Here is a 22,498-nt window from a genome sequence, read left to right on the forward strand (position 1 = left end):
TGACTGTAGGTGTGAATGTGAGTGTGAATGGTTGTCTGTGTCTATGTGTCAGCCCTGTGATGACCTGGCGACTTGTCCAGGGTGTACCCCGCCTTTCGCCCGTAGTCAGCTGGGATAGGCTCCAGCTTGCCTAGAACAGGATAAAGCGGCTAGAGATAATGAGATGAAATGAGATGAGACGAAGCGACTTCACCAAAAGGTGGATTTTTAAAAAAATACTTTTTACTCATCTTTACAAGGGGGGAAAATAATCGTAGAGGGCAATGTAACGGACTCTTTCTGTCTCCTTACAGATTATATACAGTAAGTGAACACCAAGAGACTTACAAGGCCATGCCCTGAGCCACACCCCCCCTGAGGGACACCAGGCAATGGATTTGTGAGCAATATTCTAATAAATATGCCGTTGTATGTTAAGATCCTCAGATGGAGATGGTGGTGGTGGGGAGACATTGAAATATCAGGCGTTTATTTATGAATTTCTACAAAAGTCATCCATTGTTATAAAGAAACGAAGAACGTTCTACTGTTAGTAGACATCACGTAAGGGCCGGTCACTGAACTGGACGTCTGTCCCGATCAACACATAATCCTGGAAAAAAACATTTCGAATCAAGGATTAGATACAAGTTTTTTTTTTTTTTAAAGGGTATGTTTTATAACGTTGACAGAAGTTAATTCTAATACCTCCAGGATTTGAAGCTGAGTGTTGACCAGTTTCATATTTCCAATGGTAGGTAGAGGATAACCCTGCTTTAAGTAAACTGTCGAGAATTTCAGAGAGTTTTAAAACAAAAATCTTTCTTAAATGATAAAATAACTTGCAATGGATCAGATCACGTACTCACCGTTAACCTTGGGTATCACAGCAACTTTCAAGATCATTGTGAGAGCACTGTCGAGCAATTTCACCTGTTGGATATGAAAATAATCATTTAGATTTGTGCTTCTGTAGATGTCATAAACTTTGTATTTGTCCTCATACCTGAAATGGTCCCACGTAGCTCGTCACTAATGCCATGTCCATTCTATCGTAATGTATTAATAAATGTATTAAAATCAAATATGTCCAGACAGAATATTTAACAATTATTCCACGAAATCGAGCTGACAGCCGACGCGTAGCACCAAGTTGTCTATAAGCCATGTATGACGAGATTGAGTGGAATAACTGTTTTATTCCATCAACGTTCACTGGATTTTGAGAAACGGAGCATTTTTATTTTTTTTGCAAATTCGATCAATGAAAACTTTATACAAAACATCCGGCAAAATAATTTCCGCTCCGCCATTTTGTTTTTCTCTACTCACGGTATATAAGCTGATATCCTAGTAATAGAGTAGCCAATCAGACCGCGCGATTACTCATTTCCAGTGAATGTGGATAGAATAATTATAGTTATGTAGTTTTATATTATGTAACTTACTCATTGAGACTCAAAACTCCAGACACTTTGAGGCCGCTGATGTAAATCTGAGCGCTCACGCTGGCATTCTGAACATATGAAAAACGCATCATGTCGTCAAATATTTAACTCCTCCGACAAAGTCGCATGATGTCTGTGTAACTCACCAGGTTGAGGACGAAGAGAGGAGACAGTGTAGTGTTGGGCTGGATAGCGTAGGCTGTAACTGTACTGCTTGCTTGCAACGTCACATTATTTGACTCGAATGAGATACTCGGCTCCTTCGCCGCCTTCACCAGGAGCTTCATCATCAAGCCAGGGTACTGCTTAGCAATCTGGAGTCGCGTATTAAAGAAGAAGTAGTACTTTAAGCAAACATGCTCATGATAAATTGAAAGATTTTAATTCTACATTAATAATCCTGAGAATTTTGCATGCGTGTGTGGTTTTTTTTTTAAAGATATTGATTTTTATGATTTGTAAGTAATATTTTCATGGAGAAACGTACAATTCCAAGGTCACCCCGTTCAAGGGATACTTCACCCAAATACAGTGGTGCTTGAAAGCTTGTGAACCCTTTAGAATTTTCTATATTTCTGCATAAATATGACCTAAAACATCATCAGATTTTTACACAAGTCCTAAAAGTAGATAAAAAGAACCCAGTTAAACAAATGAGACAAAAATATTATACTTGGTCATTTATTTATTGAGGAAAATGATCCAATATTACATATCTGTGAGTGGCAAAAGTATGTGAACCTTTGCTTTCAGTGTCTGGTGTGACCCCCTTGTGCAGCAATAACTGCAACTAAACGTTTGTGGTAACTGTTGATCAGTCCTGCACACCAGCTTGGAGGAATTTTAGCCCGTTCCTCCGTACAGAACAGCTTCAACTCTGGGATGTTGGTGGGTTTCCTCACATGAACTGCTCACTTCAGGTCCTTCCACAACATTTCCATTGGATTAAGGTCAGGACTTTGACTTGGCCATTCCAAAACATTAACTTTATTCTTCTTTAACCATTCTTTGGTAGAACGACTTGTGTGCTTAGGGGCGTTGTCTTGCTGCATGACCCACCTTCTCTTGAGATTCAGTTCATGGACAGATGTCCTGACATTTTCCTTTAGAATTCGCTGGTATAATTCAGAGTTCATTGTTCCATCAATGATGGCAAGCCGTCCTGGCCCAGATGCAGCAAAACAGGCCCAAACCATGATAGTATCACCACCATGTTTCACAGATGGGATAAGGTTCTTATGCTGGAATGCAGTGTTTTCCTTTCTCCAAACATAATGCTTCTCATTGAAACCAAAAAGTTCTATTTTGGTCTCATCCGTCCACAAAACATTTTTCCAATAGCCTTCTGGCTTGTCCATGTGATCTTTAGCAAACTGCAGACGAGCAGCAATGTTCTTTTTGGAGAGCAGTGGCTTTCTCCTTGCAACCCTGCCATGCACACCATTGTTGTTCAGTGTTCTCCTGATGGTGGACTCATGGACATTAGCCAATGTGAGAGAGGCCTTCAGTTGCTTAGAAGTTACCCTGGGGTCCTTTGTGACCTCGCCGACTATTACATGCCTTGCTCTTGGAGTGATCTTTGTTGGTCGACCACTCTTGGGGAGGGTAACAATGGTCTTGAATTTCCTCCATTTGTACACAATCTGTCTGACTGTGGATTGGTGGAGTCCAAACTCTTTAGAGATGGTTTTGTAACCTTTTCCAGTCTGATGAGCATCAACAACGCTTTTTCTGAGGTCCTCAGAAATCTCCTTTGTTCGTGCCATGATACACTTCCACAAACATGTGTTGTGAAGATCAGACTTTGATAGATCCCTGTTCTTTAAATAAAACAGGGTGCCCACTCACACCTGATTGTCATCCCATTGATTGAAAACACCCGACTCTAATTTCACTTTCAAATTAACTGCTAATCCGAGAGGTTCACATACTTTTGCCACTCACAGATATGTCATATTGGATCATTTTCCTCAATAAATAAATGACCAAGTATAATATTTTTGTCTCATTTGTTTAACTGGGTTCTCTTTATCTACTTTTAGGACTTGTGTGAAAATCTGATGATGTTTTAGGCCATATTTATGCAGAAATATAGAAAATTTTAAAGGGTTCACACACTTTCAAGCACCACTGTATTCTCATGCTAAATATTGCTCATTCAAGAGATTCTTTACCCAAACATGCTTAAAAAAAATCCTTTGGCTAAAACATTACTAGTGTCTCACACTCTCCAACCAAAATGTTTCCAATGAAAGAGCTATTTTGTCTAAACGTACTACTAAAATCATGCTAATTCATTTTAACTGCCATCTTGAAGGTGAAATTTATCCTTTCCCATTATTTTATTCTATTAATACCATATGTCTGTCTTTGAAATCCGCTTCGTAAGCACAAGATGAGCAGGATGTCTCTGTGTTTGGGAAAAAAAAGACCACAGCATGTTTTCTTACTTGTGGAATGAAGGTCCCGAATGTCTTTGTGTTCAGTCGAATCGGAAAACTGGAAGGGATCTGAAAGGAGAAATTTTTAAGTCACAAACAGTTGACAGTCAGTTAATCTAGTGCATTACAAAGTCCTTAGGGATAAAAAGTTAAGGTCCTTTTTTGTCATGATATGAAATCTAAAGTAAACTCCAGGATTAGTGGCACCCTTTATGAAAAGACGTCTGGTCATCGTACCCTGTAGATCTGGAACGGTCAGAGATGTAGAATGACGCTTAGTGAGTGACAATACCGCGAGTTGGCCTAGTGGTTAGCGTGTCTGCCTTTTACTCGCGGTCGGGTCATACCAAAGACCATCATAAAAATGGTACCTACTGCCGTCTGGCAAGGCACGCTGCAATACAGATGCAAGTGAGGAGTCAAACTCTCGCAGTTACCAGAGGACCAACCCTAACCCCCCCCACTGTAACCCTAGCTAGGTAACAGGCAAGAGGCAGAGGGCTATGGAAACGGGGATCGGCGCCGCCCTACATGCCACATGGCGTGGGAGGGACTTTTTTTTTTTTAAAGTGTCGGGGGGGGGAGCCCGTTTTTCATGGATCATTCCAGTTTGGTGATCCAGACCAGCACCAAAAGTCACAGTAACTTCATTCAGCCCAGAGGTATTCTTCATGTGAAATTTGGTGATTGGTTGAAAACTGAGGGAGAAATAGCATCCTGAAAAACGTTATTATAATAATAAGAAGAAGAACGTAGAAAGATCCTGAGTGAGCGTAATAATTTGTGCTAGCGCAAATTAAAAATCCTGCTTAGACACTTGTAGATGATCTTGGACCTTCGTCTATGCAAAACATTTTCAGTTCCGTTTTGTTTACAGGTTTGCGAATGGAAGCTTTAGATGAATTCAGGTTCTCTTGTGGCGCAACAGAAAAGTGTTCCGGAAATCATGAGCTCTTGATATTGAATCCTGATGATTCCACAGTAGCCAGGGATCAAAAAGAGCAAAACTTGGCTGTGCTTTGAGTGGGAAGGATCGCATACATTCTGTCCTCTGTCAATCACAGCAACTGTAGGCAATCATGGGTATCTGTGAGCTCTTGTATGCGTAAGAGGGCGGATAGCGCTTTCCTCCGAGTGTGTTGTTCTGCACGAGTTCAGAAAGATGCGCTTGGCTGGCTTCATGTGTCTCAGAGGAAGCATGTCAGCCTTCACCCTGCCCATGTGGTTGGTAGCTGTGGTGTGATGAGGAGAGCTGGCGGGTCAATTGGCTAAAATGAAATTATGGGGAAAATAAAGGGCAAAACAGTCCAGAGACTTAGAAAATGTTGATTTTGTGTCATGAAAGTATCTCCGTGATGACTTGGTGGATGTTTGGGGTCTTGGCTCTTGACTAAGAAGCAGGTTTTTAGCTCAAATTGTCAAATGTCTATGTGTTAGCCCTGCTTGTCCAGGGTGTACCTCGCCTCTTGCCCATAGTCAGCTGGGATAGGCTCCAGGTTGCCTGCGACCCTGTAGGACAGGATAAGCGGCTACGGATAATGGATGGATGGATGTATGTTATGGCCGGGTTCTTGCCCGAACCGATAATCGCATCATCAGTTTTACTTTGGCTAATTAGGCACGAGGTATGCCACCACACTTGCTGGAGCAGTTAGGGGTTAGGTTCCTTGCTCAAGGGCATTTGAGCCAGTCCTGCTGGTTCAGAGAATCAAACCAGCGACCTTTTGATCCCAAAGCTGTTTCTCTAACTATTTGGCCATGGCTTCCCTATATTCCTAAAGAGTGCCAATGTTTCTAAGTTTTAATGATATTAATTTTTCAGAAACAGGAAGCAGTGGTTGTAACTGACCATGTCGTCTGTTACGTAGAGGCTGAGCACTCCGGCGTTGTTGTACACGAAGCCGGCTGAGTTCAGGCTGAAGGCTGATAATCCGATATACAGCATGTTGCTGTCCTGAGGGGGCAGGGAGAAGGGTGTAGGGGAGAACGGGGGCTCTTTATGCTGCCCGATGTTGTAGAACTCCCCCTGCAGAGAGCATGCAAGAGAGAGAGAGAAAGAGAGAGAGAGATGAAAAGATAAGTAATACATATTGACACACACACACACACCCGCAGTTGATTTTATCTTCAGCTCACCTTTAAACTGAGATCAATGCTGGAATTAGAAATGAGCGGTGAGTCCACCATGGAGTACTCGATTTCAGCGTACTTGTCAACTCGTGCAAGAACTACAACGTATTGCAGGATGTAAAATCAGTCTTTTGGGATGTTAGTCATGTTTGTGTCAAAGAGTAAGAGATGTATTTTAACCTATCGTGTGAATTATGTGCGCTTGTATATCGATCACACCATTTAGAGTTTTCAGATAGGGATTCATCTCGTCTATGGCTTCAGGCACCAGAGAGCAGATCTGAAACGGCAAGCATTTTTAAAGAAATAGAAAAAAAGGACCTGATTTTTTTCCCTTCCTTTTTACAGTATTTACATGCAGTGTTGGAGGTACCTGTTTCTGTAGTGCACTGCGCAGAGCCTTATCGATGTGGTCCTTAAACAGATTATACAGCCAGCTGAGTGGGGAAGGAAACAATATTGTTACCGTAAAGATCAATTTCTCTGTACAGGTTAATAGAAACATAAAACATACAGCGTCAGAGGTCACTGTCAGCTGCTCCGAGTTAAAGGAATGAAACAGTTCAAGTAGAGCATTTCTGTTATGGGTAAAATACCATTATAACACATGGAGAATTATTATACATCCAAGACACTTTTTCAATGGAATAAAAGCATGTGTTCTATTCCCTTCTACCGGGTTTCATTCATTTGGTTTGATATCATGCAATATATCACTTATCCTACGTGCATTACGTCACGCTACCCAATAGAGAATGAGCATTGAATATGGTTTACGATATTGCACGGTTGTCAAGACAGCATGACGTCACACATCGGAGACTATTGTGACAATTTGTAAACAAACATGGCCGCCAGGTTTGCTTCGTTAAATACGGAAGATTTTGAGAGAATTTTGGAAGACAAAGGCGCGTTGAACACCCGAAAGGAATGTTTATCTCATTCTCATCTCATTATCTCTAGCCGCTTTATCCTTCTACAGGGTCGCAGGCGAGCTGGATCCTATCCCAGCTGACTACGGGCGAAAGGCGGGGTACACCCTGGACAAGTCGCCAGATCATCACAGGGCTGACACATAGACACAGACAACCATTCACACTCACATTCACACCTACGGTCAATTTAGAGTCACCAGTTAACCTAACCTGCATGTCTTTGGACTGTGGGGGAAACTGGAGCACCCGGAGGAAACCCACGCGGACACGGGGAGAACATGCAAACTCCGCACAGAAAGGCCCTCGCCGGCCCTGGGGCTCGAACCCAGGACCTTCTTGCTGTGAGGCGACAGCGCTAACCACTACACCACCGTGCCGCCCTAGGAATGTTTATGTATAATAATAATAATACCAAGAGATGACAGGGTTACGGACAAGGAGGACGAGAAGGAAGATAAATACCAGCCTTTGAGATTTGAAATTAAGCAGAATTCGGAAACGGATAAAGTGGAGGTTATTCCAATTGTTGTTGGAGCCGTTGGGGTGGTTATAAAAAAGATCCAAAATTGGATCTCCAAGATTGGTGTTGGGGCGTCATGGATAAGGCGCCATACCATAAATCTGGGGACCCGGGTTCAATTCCGACCCGAGGTCATTTCCAGATCCCTCCCCGTCTCTCTCTCCTGCTCATTTCCTGTCTCTACACTGTCCTATCCAATAAAGGTGAAAAAGCCCCAAAAAAATCTTAAAAAAAAAAAAGATTGGTGTTGAAATTCGAACCGAGTTGCTGCAGAAGACTGCACTCTTGGGAACAGCCAGAATTTTGAGAAGAGTTCTACAAATGTAGTAAAGAGTGTGAACTGCAGGGCTTGTTATGACCCGCTCCTGTATGTTAATTCTGATGACAAAAGATCAGCCTGAGTTTTAGGAATAATAATTATAATAATAATATTGGCTGGCTTTTTTTCCCCCAGTATATCAGGTATATTCAATTCGGCTACTCGTCTTCGACTCGTTCAATATCATGCTAGCTGAATGGAATATATCTGATATACCACTCAAAGCCGGCACGGTGGTGTAGTGGTTAGCGCTGTCGCCTCACAGCAAGAAGGTCCGGGTTGGAGCCCCGTGGCCGGCAAGGGCCTTTCTGTGCGGAGTTTGCATGTTCTCCCTGTGTCCGCGTGGGTTTCCTCCGGGTGCTCCGGTTTCCCCCACAGTCCAAAGACATGCAGGTTAGGTTAACTGGTGACTCTAAATTGACCGTAGGTGTGAACGTGAGTGTGAATGGTTGTCTGTGTCTGTGTCAGCCCTGTGATGACCTGGCGACTTGTCCAGGGTGTACCCCGCCTCTCGCCCGTAGTCAGCTGGGATAGGCTCCAGCTTGCCTGTAGAACAGGATAAAGCGGCTACAGATAATGAGATGAGATGAGACCACTCAAAGCCAGCCGATATTATTTAAATAGTAAACAGTGATGGTCGTAGCAAAGTATTCAGGGTTCACAGTGAATGGTTTCCCTCCCCAGGCTCTTATTTTACTTCCACTATACACGGTATAGTAACACTGAAGATTTAATATGTAATAAAGGTTGAAACTGGACAACTGAATAATAATCTTCTTTTGGTTGCTCCCATTTGGGGTCACTACAGCGGGCAGATCTGTTCCGCAAATTTGATTTGGCATACTGTAGTTTTTACACCAGATGCCCTTCCTGATGCAACCCGCCCCAATTTTTCTGGGCACGAAGTATGCACTGGCTTGTACAACCCCAGCGGCTGGGTATTTTACCTAATCTGCATGTCTTTGAACTGTGGAGGAAACCCACGTAGACAATCTGCAAACTCCACACAGAAACGCCCCCGTTGGCCATGAACCTGGAACCTTCTTGCTGTGAGCCAACAGTGCTAACCACTACTCCACCATGCCAGACAACTGAATAATAATAATTAAAAATTTCCAACTTTCAGCTGTCCAGTTTTGTGAATCTGTACCAACTTTTTCGCTTCAGATTCCTGTTCTTGGCCGACTGGAGTGGAACCCAGTATGGTGTGTTCATCTCATCTCATTATCTCTAGCCGCTTTATCCTGTTCTACAGGGTCGCAGGCAAGCTGGAGCCTATCCCAGCTGACTACGGGCGAAAGGCGGGGTACACCCTGGACAAGTCGCCAGGTCATCACAGGGCTGACACATAGACACAGACAACCATTCACACTCACATTCACACCTACGGTCAATTTAGAGTCACCAGTTAACCTAACCTGCATGTCTTTGGACTGTGGGGGAAACCGGAGCACCCGGAGGAAACCCACGCGGACACGGGGAGAACATGCAAACTCCGCACAGAAAGGCCCTCGCCGGCCACGGGGCTCGAACCCGGACCTTCTTGCTGTGAGGTGACAGCGCTAACCACTACACCACCGTGCCGCCCTGGTGTGTTTTTATTATGATTATTATTATTGGGCGGCACGGTGGTGTGGGCGGCACGGTGGTGTAGTGGTTAGCGCTGTCGCCTCACAGCAAGAAGGTCCGGGTTCGAGCCCCGTGGCCGGCGAGGGCCTTTCTGTGCGGAGTTTGCATGTTCTCCCCGTGTCCGCGTGGGTTTCCTCCGGGTGCTCCGGTTTCCCCCACAGTCCAAAGACATGCAGGTTAGGTTAACTGGTGACTCTAAATTGAGCGTAGGTGTGAATGTGAGTGTGAATGGTTGTCTGTGTCTATGTGTCAGCCCTGTGACGACCTGGCGACTTGTCCAGGGTGTACCCCGCCTCTCGCCCGTAGTCAGCTGGGATAGGCTCCAGCTTGCCTGCGACCCTGTAGAACAGGATAAAGCGGCTAGAGATAATGAGATGAGAATATTATTATTTTCCCCTCCCCCTCAAGGTTTGATGTGCGTTCTGAGATGCCTTTCTGCTCACCACAGTTGTAAAGAGTGATTGATTGATTATTTGAGTCACCGTAGCCTTCCTGTCACCTCAAGCCTATCAACAAGGCGTTTCTATTCATAGAACTGCTTCTTTTTTGGTTTGCCTGTTTTACGCACCATTCGGTATAAAATGTTGAGAAATACCCCAACCAGCCCCTCTGATATCAGATGTACTCTACCTAGCAAGTAGTTGGTGCTTATAGCTCCCAGGCAAGCAGTGAAATTGGAACTTCATGCCTGAATTATAATGTACAAGATCTCGCACAGCATATTTGATTTAGTTTCTAATACTGTAGGAGACTTTTATTTATTTATTTATTTATTTATTTAAAGAGCATGTTGAAGCTGAATTACTTTCTTTTTCTTCAGCATGAGGCTCAGAGAGGAGACGTGACCCGAAATTGTCAGTGCTTCAGATGATCATATAGTTCTACTTGTGAATTAATTTTTTATTTTTTTTACTGACTTATTTTGCACTTTAACTACTTAAGTTATTCCACAAAATCAAGTCGTACATGACCTGATTTCGTGGAATAACTGTTTTATTCTATCCATATCCACTGGATTTTGAGAAACAGAGCATTTTTATTATTTTTTGCAAATTCGACAAAGTAAAAACTTTTTACAGAATGTCCAGCAAAATAATTTCTGCTTAGAATGTAAACAAACTGGTGAAATGACAGGAGCAATTTGTGAAAAATGCAAGGGTGATGATGATAATTCTTGAAAAAAAAGATATGTTCTTACCATCAAATACTTTCATTCCATATTTTGTTGCTTTTTTTAATTAAAAAAAAATTTTTAGGTTTTCATTTCGTCCTTGGTTGGTTTGGAAAAACGCTCCACCATTTTGTTTTTCTCTACTCACGGTATATGAGCTGATAGCCTAGTAGTAGAGTAGCCAATCGGAGCTTGGCTTGAATGTGGATAGAATAATAGCTACTTATTCACTGCATGCTACATTACCCTAGTAGCATAAGTGCAAAGTCAAAGAAGCAAACCTCAAACATGGTTTGTTAAATTTGTAATTTTTAAAACTTGGAATTTGTCGTGATAGTCCAAAAAATTGTGAACTCTTATTTATAAGAGTAGAGAGTAAGTGTGTATCAGATGTGATGATGGATTACCTGGCACCTCCATGAAACTTGATGTTGACATTGCCAACAGAGGCTGCACAGTTAGCGCAGCTGACCGTCGGACGCCCCGTGTCGTCGCTTTTAACACCGATGGTGGCGCTGATGCTGAGCCCGCTAACGGACAAGTCGAACGATCCGCTGTCCTTTCTACACAACGTGCACCATGTTCAGTACAAATATCTTACAACCCCGATTCCAAAGAAGTTGGGACAAAGTACAAATTGTAAATAAAAACGGAATGCAATAATTTACAAATCTCAAAAACTGATATTGTATTCACAATAGAACATAGACAACATATCAAATGTCGAAAGTGAGACATTTTGAAATTTCATGCCAAATATTGGCTCATTTGAAATTTCATGACAGCAACACATCTCAAAAAAGTTGGGACAGGGGCAATAAGAGGCTGGAAAAGTTAAAGGTACAAAAAAGGAACAGCTGGAGGACCAAATTGCAACTCATTAGGTCAATTGGCAATAGGTCATTAACATGACTGGGTATAAAAAGAGCATCTTGGAGTGGCAGCGGCTCTCAGAAGTAAAGATGGGAAGAGGATCACCAATCCCCCTAATTCTGCGCCCACAAATAGTGGCGCAATATCAGAAAGGAGTTCGACAGTGTAAAATTGCAAAGAGTTTGAACATATCATCATCTACAGTGCATAATATCATCAAAAGATTCAGAGAATCTGGAAGAATCTCTGTGCGTAAGGGTCAAGGCCGGAAAACCATACTGGGTGCCCGTGATCTTCGGGCCCTTAGACGGCACTGCATTACAGTGTGCTCACTGTTACTTATGTTATATTTATACTTATTTACATTTACTATTTCATCTTTGCACTATGCACCATATTGCACCAAAAGGGAAAATCCTTTCTGTGATGAACAGCTAAAATCCAGATTCATATATCAGTAATATCACTTGTAAAATATCTGCACACTCATACCATCATTCTGTGCACACTGCATACTTTATTTATCTATTTCATACTTGACTTACCTGGATTAGTTCGCACTATGCACCTATTGCACCTTTTTTTTGTTTGTTTGTTTTGTGTATACGCTTTTTATCTGTTTTTGTACTATGAGAGCTAAGTGAAACCTGAGTCAAATTCCTCGTGTGTGTCCACATACCTGGCAATAAAAGTGTTTCTTCATACAGGCATGCTTCTGTATTGGAAATCACAAAATGGGCTCAGGAATATTTCCAGAGAACATTATCTGTGAACACAATTCACCGTGCCATCCACCGTTGCCAGCTAAAACTCTATAGTTCAAAGAAGAAGCCGTATCTAAACATGATCCAGAAGCGCAGACGTCTTCTCTGGGCCAAGGCTCATTTAAAATGGACTGTGGCAAAGTGGAAAACTGTTCTGTGGTCAGACGAATCAAAATTTGAAGTTCTTTATGGAAATCAGGGACGCCGTGTCATTCGGACTAAAGAGGAGAAGGACGACCCAAGTTGTTATCAGCGCTCAGTTCAGAAGCCTGCATCTCTGATGGTATGGGGTTGCATTAGTGCGTGTGGCATGGGCAGCTTACACATCTGGAAAGACACCATCAATGCTGAAAGGTATATCCAGGTTCTAGAGCAACATATGCTCCCATCCAGATGACGTCTCTTTCAGGGAAGACCTTGCATTTTCCAACATGACAATGCCAAACCACATACTGCATCAATTACAGCATCATGGCTGCGTAGAAGAAGGGTCCGGGTACTGAACTGGCCAGCCTGCAGTCCAGATCTTTCACCCATAGAAAACATTTGGCGCATCATAAAACGAAAGATACGACAAAAAAGACCTAAGGCAGTTGAGCAACTAGAATCCTACATTAGACAAGAATGGGTTAACATTCCTATCCCTAAACTTGAGCAACTTGTCTCCTCAGTCCCCAGACGTTTACAGACTGTTGTAAAGAGAAAAGGGGATGTCTCACAGTGGTAAACATGGCCTTGTCCCAACTTTTTTGAGATGTGTTGTTGTCATGAAATTTAAAATCACCTAATTTTTCTCTTTAAATGATACATTTTCTCAGTTTAAACATTTGATATGTCATCTATGTTCTATTCTGAATAAAATATGGAATTTTGAAACTTCCACATCATTGCATTCCGTTTTTATTTACAATTTGTACTTTGTCCCAACTTTTTTGGAATCGGGGTTGTACAATACACAGGAAATTGATAATCATGTGATATTTGCATACACGATTTTGAGGTATTTGACTCTCCAGTTGCCATGCAGCTTAATGTAGGCGTCGCCGATATACAGACTCACCCCGGTGCCAGGTACCAACCCTACAGCTGACTTGGGCAACCCGAGATTTAGGATCTGGATTCTGTCAGGAACAGAAGTAATGAGACACACAAAGAGGATTATCAGGATCAGTCCACAAGTAATTTTTTTTTTTTAAATCTTTCATCAGTGCCATTTTTTTTTCCCCTGCAGAATTCACAGGACATTGGTTTCATAATTATTGGCACTCCTACGATTCTCCACTGTAGAGAGTAACAGAACAGGCAGATATGTTCAACCAGTCTTCATATGGTATGCAAAATCAAATACATAAATAAATAATTTATATTAACATATATATATATTTATTTCTATACATGTTTTCTGTTTTCACAAAAATTCAATTATTAAATCTCTAAATGTATATATTGTTAGATAACTAGCTGACATGAATTTATGAATGAAATGATGCAAAAATGCACTTCGTGGGACAAAAAAAAAATCTGTGGAAGTCTGACCAATTCGGTGTGTTCGGTAGTAAAATAAAATGCACATAAAACTTTAAAAGAATTCTAAGACGTTGCGAATGTTTTTCCGACATGCATGCTTTTAAATATTTATTTCTTTCATGTCATTTAAAAAAAAAAGTAGCCTAAATTATACTAGCATTCTGGTATGAGTGAAGACTTTTAAAAAATTTGTTAGATTTTTGTCAAAAATAAAAAAGCGTCGATTCGTCATCTCACCCTGTCAGACTGTACGAGACTTTACCGATGAGAGACACTTTCTCCGAGCCGCTCAGGTCTGGGATTTTGATGGTTTTAAGTTTCTCCTGTAGAGCAATGAGGCCGATCTGATGGCCTGCAGAAGAAAACAATTCAGAACACAGCTGTAGTGGAAAATGGAAAATAAAAATAAAATTAATACTGGGCGTGTTTGTTTATGGCACTATTGGTCCGACTCCAAAAAAAAGCCATATCTAAGCTCCTATTAGATCATGTTAGATATTTATCACCAAAAGCACAACATGTCCTAAAAGTGTTCATATAGGACTAGTTTGGGTAGTTTTTTTTCTGATCTATAAATATCCACGTGACCACAGTCACCCAAAGCCTCCCATTTGGCCGTATGCCGTGTTGCATGCATATATAGGACAAGATAAGACTTGTTCAGAGTTTTTGCCTGTTTGGCGTAGCCTCTAAGGCCAAGTTTACATTAGACCGTATCTGTCTCGTTTTCTTCGTGGATGCACTGTCCGTTTACATTAAAACGCCGGGAAACGGGAATCCGCCAGGGTCCACGTATTCAATCCAGATCGTGTCAGCTCCGGTGCTGTGTAAACATTGAGAATACGCGGATACGCTGTGCTGAGCTCTAGCTGGCGTCGTCATTGGACAACGTCACTGTGACATCCACCTTCCTGATTCGCTGGCGTTGGTCATGTGACACGACTGCTGAAAAACGGCGCGGACTTCCGCCTTGTATCACCTTTCATTAAAGAGTATAAAAGTATGAAAATACTGCAAATACTGATGCAAATCCTGCCCATTGTGTAGTTATGATTGTCTTTAGGCTTGCCATCCTTCCACTTGCAAGTGGTACGGTAAGTGACGCGCATACCCGATATGCACTGAGAGCACACACACAGCGGCTCAGTCCCGAATTACTGCTCGTGCACTTCACTCGCGCGCTCTGTGAGCTGCGCAGGGCCGGAGTGCGCACCCTCCAGAGGGCACTCGCTGTTCAGGGCGGAGTGATTTGGAGCGCAGGATGCCTGCGGAGCCGAGCGTATCCGTGTATTGGCGTTGCTGTGTGCAGGCGAATCGTGTATTGGTGTTGCTGTGTGCACGCTAATCGTTTTAAAAACGTTAATCTGATGATCCGCTGATACGGTCTAATGTAAACCCCACCTAAATTTCTTGTTGGTTGGACTACTAAGAGTTGGTAGTTTAAATGTGGAGTAAGGTTCAAGCTGCATGTTGAATATCAGTCTCACCAGATGCAATGCAAACCTATGGGTCCGTATGTAACAACTTTAAGTTATTTCTAGTAGGCTGCTGTGTCCCAACAAGTAAGAACTTGAGTCATTCAAAATGCTGTCTGAGAAGGCAGAGTCTAACATGTACAGTACAGGGTGAGTCAAAATTATGTTAGCACTTCAATTGTAGAAACCCATTGATTCACAAAACATACATCAAATGTGCAAGATGATTTACAGGACGGTCTCAACCTGTTCGCCACACAAAACCCAGCGAGCAACAGGACTGTTTAATCTGTCACCCGTGGCGTACACTACCGTTCAAAAGTTTGGGGTCACCCAGACAATTTTGTGTTTTCCATGAAAAGTCACACTTTTATTTCCCACCGTAAGTTGTAAAATGAATAGAAAATATAGTCAAGACATTTTTCTGGACATTTTGAGCATTTAATCAACCCCACAAATGTGATGCTCCAGAAACTCAATCTGCTCAAAGGAAGGTCAGTTTTATAGCTTCTCTAAAGAGCTCAACTGTTTTCAGCTGTGCTAACATGATTGTACAAGGGTTTTCTAATCATCCATTAGCCTTCTGAGGCAATGAGCAAACACATTGTACCATTAGAACACTGGAGTGAGAGTTGCTGGAAATGGGCCTCTATACACCTATGGAGATATTGCACCAAAAACCAGACATTTGCAGCTAGAATAGTCATTTACCACATTAGCAATGTATAGAGTGCATTTCTGATTAGTTTAAAGTGATCTTCATTGAAAAGAACAGTGCTTTTCTTTCAAAAATAAGGACATTTCAAAGTGACCCAAAACTTTTGAACGGTAGTGTACGTCTATCTGCAGGACAAAAATAATCCATTAGTGTTCAAATAATTTTGGCCAACCCTGTATTGATGTAATACACAGACTTCTGAAACACTGACAATTTTAACATGTGCCATTTGACCAAAGTTTTTATTCGAGTATTTTACATAAACGTTTGTCACTTACGGAATTATAATTGTTGTATTTTCAAGTTTTGCCACAAAGAAAGGGTGTTTACCGTGCTTGGATCATTGACAAGCCTAGGTAAAGTGAATTTTAGAGGCATTGAGTTTCCACCCCCTTGTTATTTGAAGCAGAAGACCCGTCTTGTTGTTTCATTCACATGCCTGGATAATGTGCACTCGGTCCCATTAATTCAGGAGCAAGATCAATGTAATTCTCCTATTTATATTCAACTTTGGTCAAATATCTGTCACATTTTGCATTTTGTGCAATTTTTTTTTTACCTTGCGCAGTACCAGAAAAATTCAGTCGAAATCAAGCCATTTGAGGCGAATTGGTCCGCCTCTGAAAAAACTTGGCATTTGGATTTCCCGGGAAACATTGATTTTCATGACGTCATGTACAGTATGTGCGGGACGCCTCCTTCTGAATCCTACGTCAGCGCTGGTTTGTTTATGAGAAAACGACCTGGTGGTTTTCTGCAAATTTCTTCAACGTTATCACATAATTATTAAAATGGTTAACAGATGTAACGTCAGAGGGTGTAGCAACACCAATCTTGATGGGATTAGTACTCATCATTTCCCAAAAGACCGGACAATGAGAGAGAAATGGGAGTGGCAAGTAACACCGCCATTCCGACGTGGAAATACGTGGACGACCTGAATCTGCTTGAGTCCAGAGCCGTCCACCAGCCCTCCACCCTTCAACGGGAGTTGGACGAGCTACACTTATGGTCTACGAACAACCACATGCTGTTGAACGGTACCAAATGCCTCACCATGCATGTGACTTTCTGTCAAAACCCTCCTCTACTTCCACCACTTCAGATTTGTGAAACGCCTTTAGCCGTTGTATCTTGTTTGAAAGTTCTATGGCTTTACATCCAAAAAGATCTGCGATGGGACAAACAAGTTGATCAAATGCTAAGTTCAGCATCGAAGAAGCTTTACTTCCTCAAACGACTAAGGAAGTTCGCCCTGTCTACAGCTGACCTGACAACGATTTATACGGGCTACCGGGATGTCAGGCCCATTCTTGAGTACGCGGCACCCACATGGTCATCAGGACTAACCCAATCTCAAGCGGACAAACTGGAAAGAATCCAGAAGCGGGCGTGCCGTATCATTTTAGGGAACGCTTACACAGGCTACTCTTGTGCACTGCAAAGCCTTGGTCTTGTGACATTAGCAGAGAGAAGGGAGCAGCTCTGCCTCAAGTTCGCAAGGACATTGCTGAAGTCTGAATACAGAGATTGGCTGCCACCGACCAGGCTTCAGGTCTCAGGCCGTGTCACGAGAAACAGTCAGAAACTGAACTGCCCCAAAACAAGAACAAACCGATACAGCAACTCTCCTATTCCGTACATGTGCAACCTGCTTAATAAGTCTGGGGAATAATTTCCGTCAGCAGCAAGCCGCAAATATTTTCCATGTCGTTAACACTTCTCTGTTCTCAGACGATTGAAAAATTAAGTGCAATCGATGTATACATATTTTATTTAAGTTATGTGGATTTTATGAATGTGTTCATCATTGTGTGTAAGGGGTATAGTGTAAGAATCTTGCTACTTTTAATCACGAAGGTTATGAGATGTGCAATATCGTTAGTTGTGTAAGTTTTTAACCTTTAAGTCTGTAAATTGAAAGCAATTCAGTGGCGACTTCACTGCGAATTTCAATAAAGACATCTTGAATCTTGAGCACTTGGTCTACACAGGCTGTGCACTGAAACCGTGCAAGCTCTCGCAGCCTGCTGGCGCTTCTGCAGCTGACGTCACGAATCTGGCTCCAGACTCTCTTGGGATTTTTCCAGACGCGTTTTATGATTTTATTTTTTTCTGCTGTAGCCTTGTGCAAAATTACCCTTCTGGATGAGTGTGTAAAGGGACAGACTTTCATATAAAAAAAAATCATAAAATTGGTGCAGAATATGCACTTTAAGCTCTCACTTCCTGTGATTTTGTTAACTTTACAGTATTAAGAAATCAAAAAGTATATCACCAGGTACATACAAGGATGTTTCAGTTTTACGATATTATTGGGACCAGGAGCATGACCACAGCCTTAATAATAATAATAATAATAATAATGGTGGCACGGTGGTGTGGTAGTTAGCGCTGTCACCTCACAGCAAGAAGGTCCGGGTTCGAGCCCCGTGGCCGGCGAGGGCCTTTCTGTGTGGAGTTTGCATGTTCTCCCCGTGTCCGCGTGGGTTTCCTTCGGGTGCTCCGGTTTCCCCCACAGTCCAAAGACATGCAGGTTAGGTTAACTGGTGACTCTAAATTGAGCGTAGGTGTGAATGTGAGTGTGAATGGTTGTCTGTGTCTATGTGTCAGCCCTGTGATGACCTGGCGACTTGTCCAGGGTGTACCCCGCCTTTCGCCCGTAGTCAGCTGGGATAGGCTCCAGCTTGCCTGCGACCCTGTAGAACAGGATAAAGCGGCTAGAGATGATGAGATGAGAATAATAATAATAATACATCTGTACTGCTAGGACACAGGACAGAGTAGGATTTCAGAACGGCAGTAGAATTCTCAGATTTTGATTCTCTCTCATATAGAGTAGATATTACTGGATTATTGTTTGCGATATGGACTATTCCGATTTCTCTGTAGTGCACTACTCACCATACTCGAGCCCCTTTTGAGTGAGTCTCACTTTAACTCCGGGATTAGTTCCTGAAGCCTCTGGAGACAGAGAGGTGAGCAGAGCCAACACACACCACAGAGACACCATGTCCACTCTGACCTAACACACACACATGCACAAAAAAAGTGGGCATCAGGCCAGATCAGCTCTCTGTGTGTGTGTGTGTAATCTGTTCCTCCCTAAACCCTTTGTGCTATTTTGGAAAGCTCACACTTTCGCAAGCGGATCTGTTGTCTCTTGGAAAGTCAATGCTTTTAATCTCACACACACACACACACACTGAAGTCAGGCGATCCTGTGACCTGCGCTGATAAAAACACTGATTGAATGTCTTTAAGGACCACTATGTGGCAATCCAGGACTGTATTCAGAGTTGATTATTATAGCTTGTCATAATTTCATAATTAAAAAGCTTAGACTTGGGTAATTGTTGTTGTTGTGTGTTATTTTACAGAAAAGCAACACTTTTTAATCTGATTGACAATGTAAGTATTCTACCATATGAACAATGATGTACATTAACACTTGCTTAGGTCTTAAAATTCGTTCGACATTTATCACAGCTTTAGCTAGACCTTGAATTTGACTTACCTTCTTTAATTCCAGCATGAAACGAACAGGAAATTCATGAACTTCCTCATGCAATGGTATGCAGCTTCTGGAAATGTTGCACTTCAACTACTCACCTGATCCAACCTTAGACTTTCAGTCAACACTCCAAGTGGACCGAGTGTGCATTACAGACGTACACATTCGAGCAGATCAGACACACACCATGTAGCATTTCATTATGAAAGGGTTGTGTGTGTGTGTGTGTGTGTGTGTGTGTGTGTTCAGAAACCACATGACCACAATTCAAGCCCTGAATTGAATTAAGCCTGGACTTGATTAAACAAATCTATGAACGAGGCATCGGCATGACCTGCGATATGGGAACTGATAGATCAGTCATAAAGATGTCAGATTTCTTTTTCAAACTATCACTGGAAAAATACAAACGATATAGTTGTATAGATATTTAGCAGGCGGCACAGTGGTGTAGTGGTTAGCGCTGTCGCCTCACAGCAAGAAGGTCCTGGGTTCGAGCCCCGGGGCCGGCGAGGGCCTTTCTGTGTGGAGTTTGCATGTTCTCCCCGTGTCCGCGTGGGTTTCCTCCGGGTGCTCCGGTTTCCTCCACAGTCCAAAGACATGCAGGTTAGGTTAACTGGTGACTCTAAATTGAGCGTAGGTGTGAGTGTGAGTGTGAATGGTTGTCTGTGTGTATGTGTCAGCCCTGTGATGACCTGGCGACTTGTCCAGGGTGTACCCCGCCTTTCGCCCGTAGTCAGCTGGGATAGGCTCCAGCTTGCCTGCGACCCTGTAGAAGGATAAAGCGGCTAGAGATAATGAGATGAGATATTTAGCATATACCGTAAAATGCCAGCATGCCATGGAAAAAAAAAAAGAGACCAAAGAAGACACAAGTTTCTCATTGGTTTAGTCATGAATAATTGTTATAGTTCAGTGTAGCTGCAAGCAAAACTCATTTATAATACACAGAGTTTGCGAGGTCCGTTTTCTTCATTTCATTTTAATATAAAAAGAACGGCCAATGTTTTCTTTAAACTTTTTTTTTAAATAACATACTAAAAAGATTTGCATGCAAATTTACCTTGAAATGTCGCCGAAACAGCTTCGTTCTCTGCTTCTGCTTCTGTTTTTGTCAGGAAAGGAGCAGCTCTTGACCTGGAGTGAAAGAGGGAAGTGAAACATGTGGCAGCTAATTCACCAGCAAGACTCCCTTCCCAAATTGACTTACAACCCTCGTGCTCCTAACAAGTAACCAGTTTCAGAATGAGAACGTACTCAACATCTTACTCATGATTTTATTCCCTTCCTGAAACACTCGGGTAATGTCGTCCAAATCCTGCTATTAGACACGTGCGCATCACAAACAAACAAAAAAACAAACCGAAGGAGTTGCGAAAGAAAAGAAAAGATAAGCTGCGTTCCAACAAAAGTGCAGAATAGTGGGTGTAGCAGAGACGCAGAAAAGATTTCAGGTCTTTATGTCACAAGTGACTCAAGTCACTTAAAGACGGCTTTAAACCAGAAGGTCTCAAATTATTTTACTTCCTCTATACAACCGACCCACTCATGATGGCTTAAACGTAGACTGCCTTTTAGATTTTTCAAGTGTACGGTAGGTCATAAAAAGAATTTTCCCCGGACCGAAAGCTACTGAATTCGAATCACAGACTTACAATTTTATTAAATTTTTTTTTAGGCCCACGTGGTTGTAAATTCTCCGCTATTTTTTCCTGCTTCACCATGACCCAATACAAGATGCTACGTCATGCATCATCACGTGGTGGGCTTTCCCTGTTCGAAGGCAAATTTGAAACCGGAGAGAAAAATGGAGGACGTGAGTGTGCAAATGAAACATGAAAGACCGACTACAGTAATGGGAAACAAGAAAAAAAGACATTATGTTCTATACGAAGGAAAGGAAATGCAGGACCAAACTAATAAATATGGGCGCTCAGCGAGCACCTCGGTGTGATCAGCTGTTCGTTTAGCGACAGAATGATGGAACTGTCAGTGCACGCTCAAAGGGAAACCTGCACATGCACGCACACACGGACTTCCTCTGTCTGCTTGACTGCACGAAGCGAGCAAGTTCATGCACGTTATTTGCTTTAATCCCCTTAAATTAAATAACTTCCCTGTCACAGAATGGCCTGATATTTTGTGAAATATTACAGAAATAAACATACATAACAATGATCACATTTCAGAAGGAACTGATTTTATTTCACTGATTTTATGAAATCGAAAGGCCGTTCAGCTTTAAGGGTAGTTCTTCAGTAACAGAATCACATTCACAGCAAAATGTGGTAATTATTATTTTTTTTTTAGTTGCAGTTCTCAAGATAATAGCATTAAATAAAAAATCCACATTTGTATAGGGTATCTTTTGAGCCTAAAAAAAAAGCATAGAAAAGCTGTTTGTTTAACTCTGAATGCAAAATCTTTTATGAGGAATGAAAAGTCAGTAATGGAATTACATCAGAAAAAAACCCTGAACTTTCATTTCTTAAAATTCAAACCAAGATTTCTCTGAAGCAACGTTGTTATAATTAGGGCTGTGATGATTTTTTAAATATGGTTTTCAGGCCATTTTGCCTTGGATCCCATACTTTCGCAAGATCACTGAGCTGATCTTTCATAATTTTGGCCTCTTTGCTGAAGAATTACCCTTAATAAATATATATACAGTGGTGCTTGAAAGTTTGTGAACCCTTTAGAATTTTCTATATTTCTGCATAAATATGACCTAAAACATCATCAGATTTTCACACACGTCCTAAAAGTAGATAAAGAGAACCCAGTTAAACAAATGAGACAAAAATATTATACTTGGTCATTGATTTATTGAGGAAAATGATCCAATATTACATATCTGTGAGTGGCAAAAGTATGTGAACCTCTAGGATTAGCAGTTAATTTGAAGGTGAAATTAGAGTCAGGTGTTTTCAATCAATGGGATGACAATCAGGTGTGAGTGGGCACCCTGTTTTATTTAAAGAACAGGGATCTATCAAAGTCTGATCTTCACAACACATGTTTGTGGAAGTGTATCATGGCACGAACAAAGGAGATT

At 41.9% G+C, this 22,498-nt stretch overlaps 1 protein-coding gene across 2 annotated transcripts; it reads right to left on the minus strand.

The window, feature by feature from the left end:
* Positions 1–448: 448 nt before the first annotated feature.
* LOC132874266 (bactericidal permeability-increasing protein-like) lies at positions 449–20,598 on the minus strand. Of its 2 annotated transcripts, none has more exons than XM_060910293.1 (16): positions 20,507–20,598; positions 18,834–18,954; positions 13,974–14,088; positions 13,199–13,330; positions 10,980–11,135; positions 6,372–6,435; positions 6,218–6,278; positions 6,005–6,096; positions 5,718–5,894; positions 3,878–3,937; positions 1,574–1,741; positions 1,428–1,495; positions 986–1,028; positions 849–912; positions 688–764; positions 449–592 (listed from the first exon to the last, which is right to left on the minus strand). In XM_060910293.1, exons 2-16 carry the CDS (start codon positions 18,940–18,942, stop codon positions 530–532), a joined length of 1,449 nt encoding a protein of 482 aa, XP_060766276.1. In that variant the 5' UTR covers positions 18,943–18,954; positions 20,507–20,598; the 3' UTR covers positions 449–529. The 2 variants fall into 2 exon arrangements, with proteins under 2 accessions (XP_060766276.1, XP_060766275.1); XM_060910292.1 differs by lacking the exon at positions 20,507–20,598 and adding an exon at positions 19,447–19,561.
* Positions 20,599–22,498: the final 1,900 nt, after the last annotated feature.

The sequence above is a fragment of the Neoarius graeffei genome, chromosome 26 (assembly GCF_027579695.1).
Source record: "Neoarius graeffei isolate fNeoGra1 chromosome 26, fNeoGra1.pri, whole genome shotgun sequence".
NCBI classification, from domain to species: domain Eukaryota; kingdom Metazoa; phylum Chordata; class Actinopteri; order Siluriformes; family Ariidae; genus Neoarius; species Neoarius graeffei.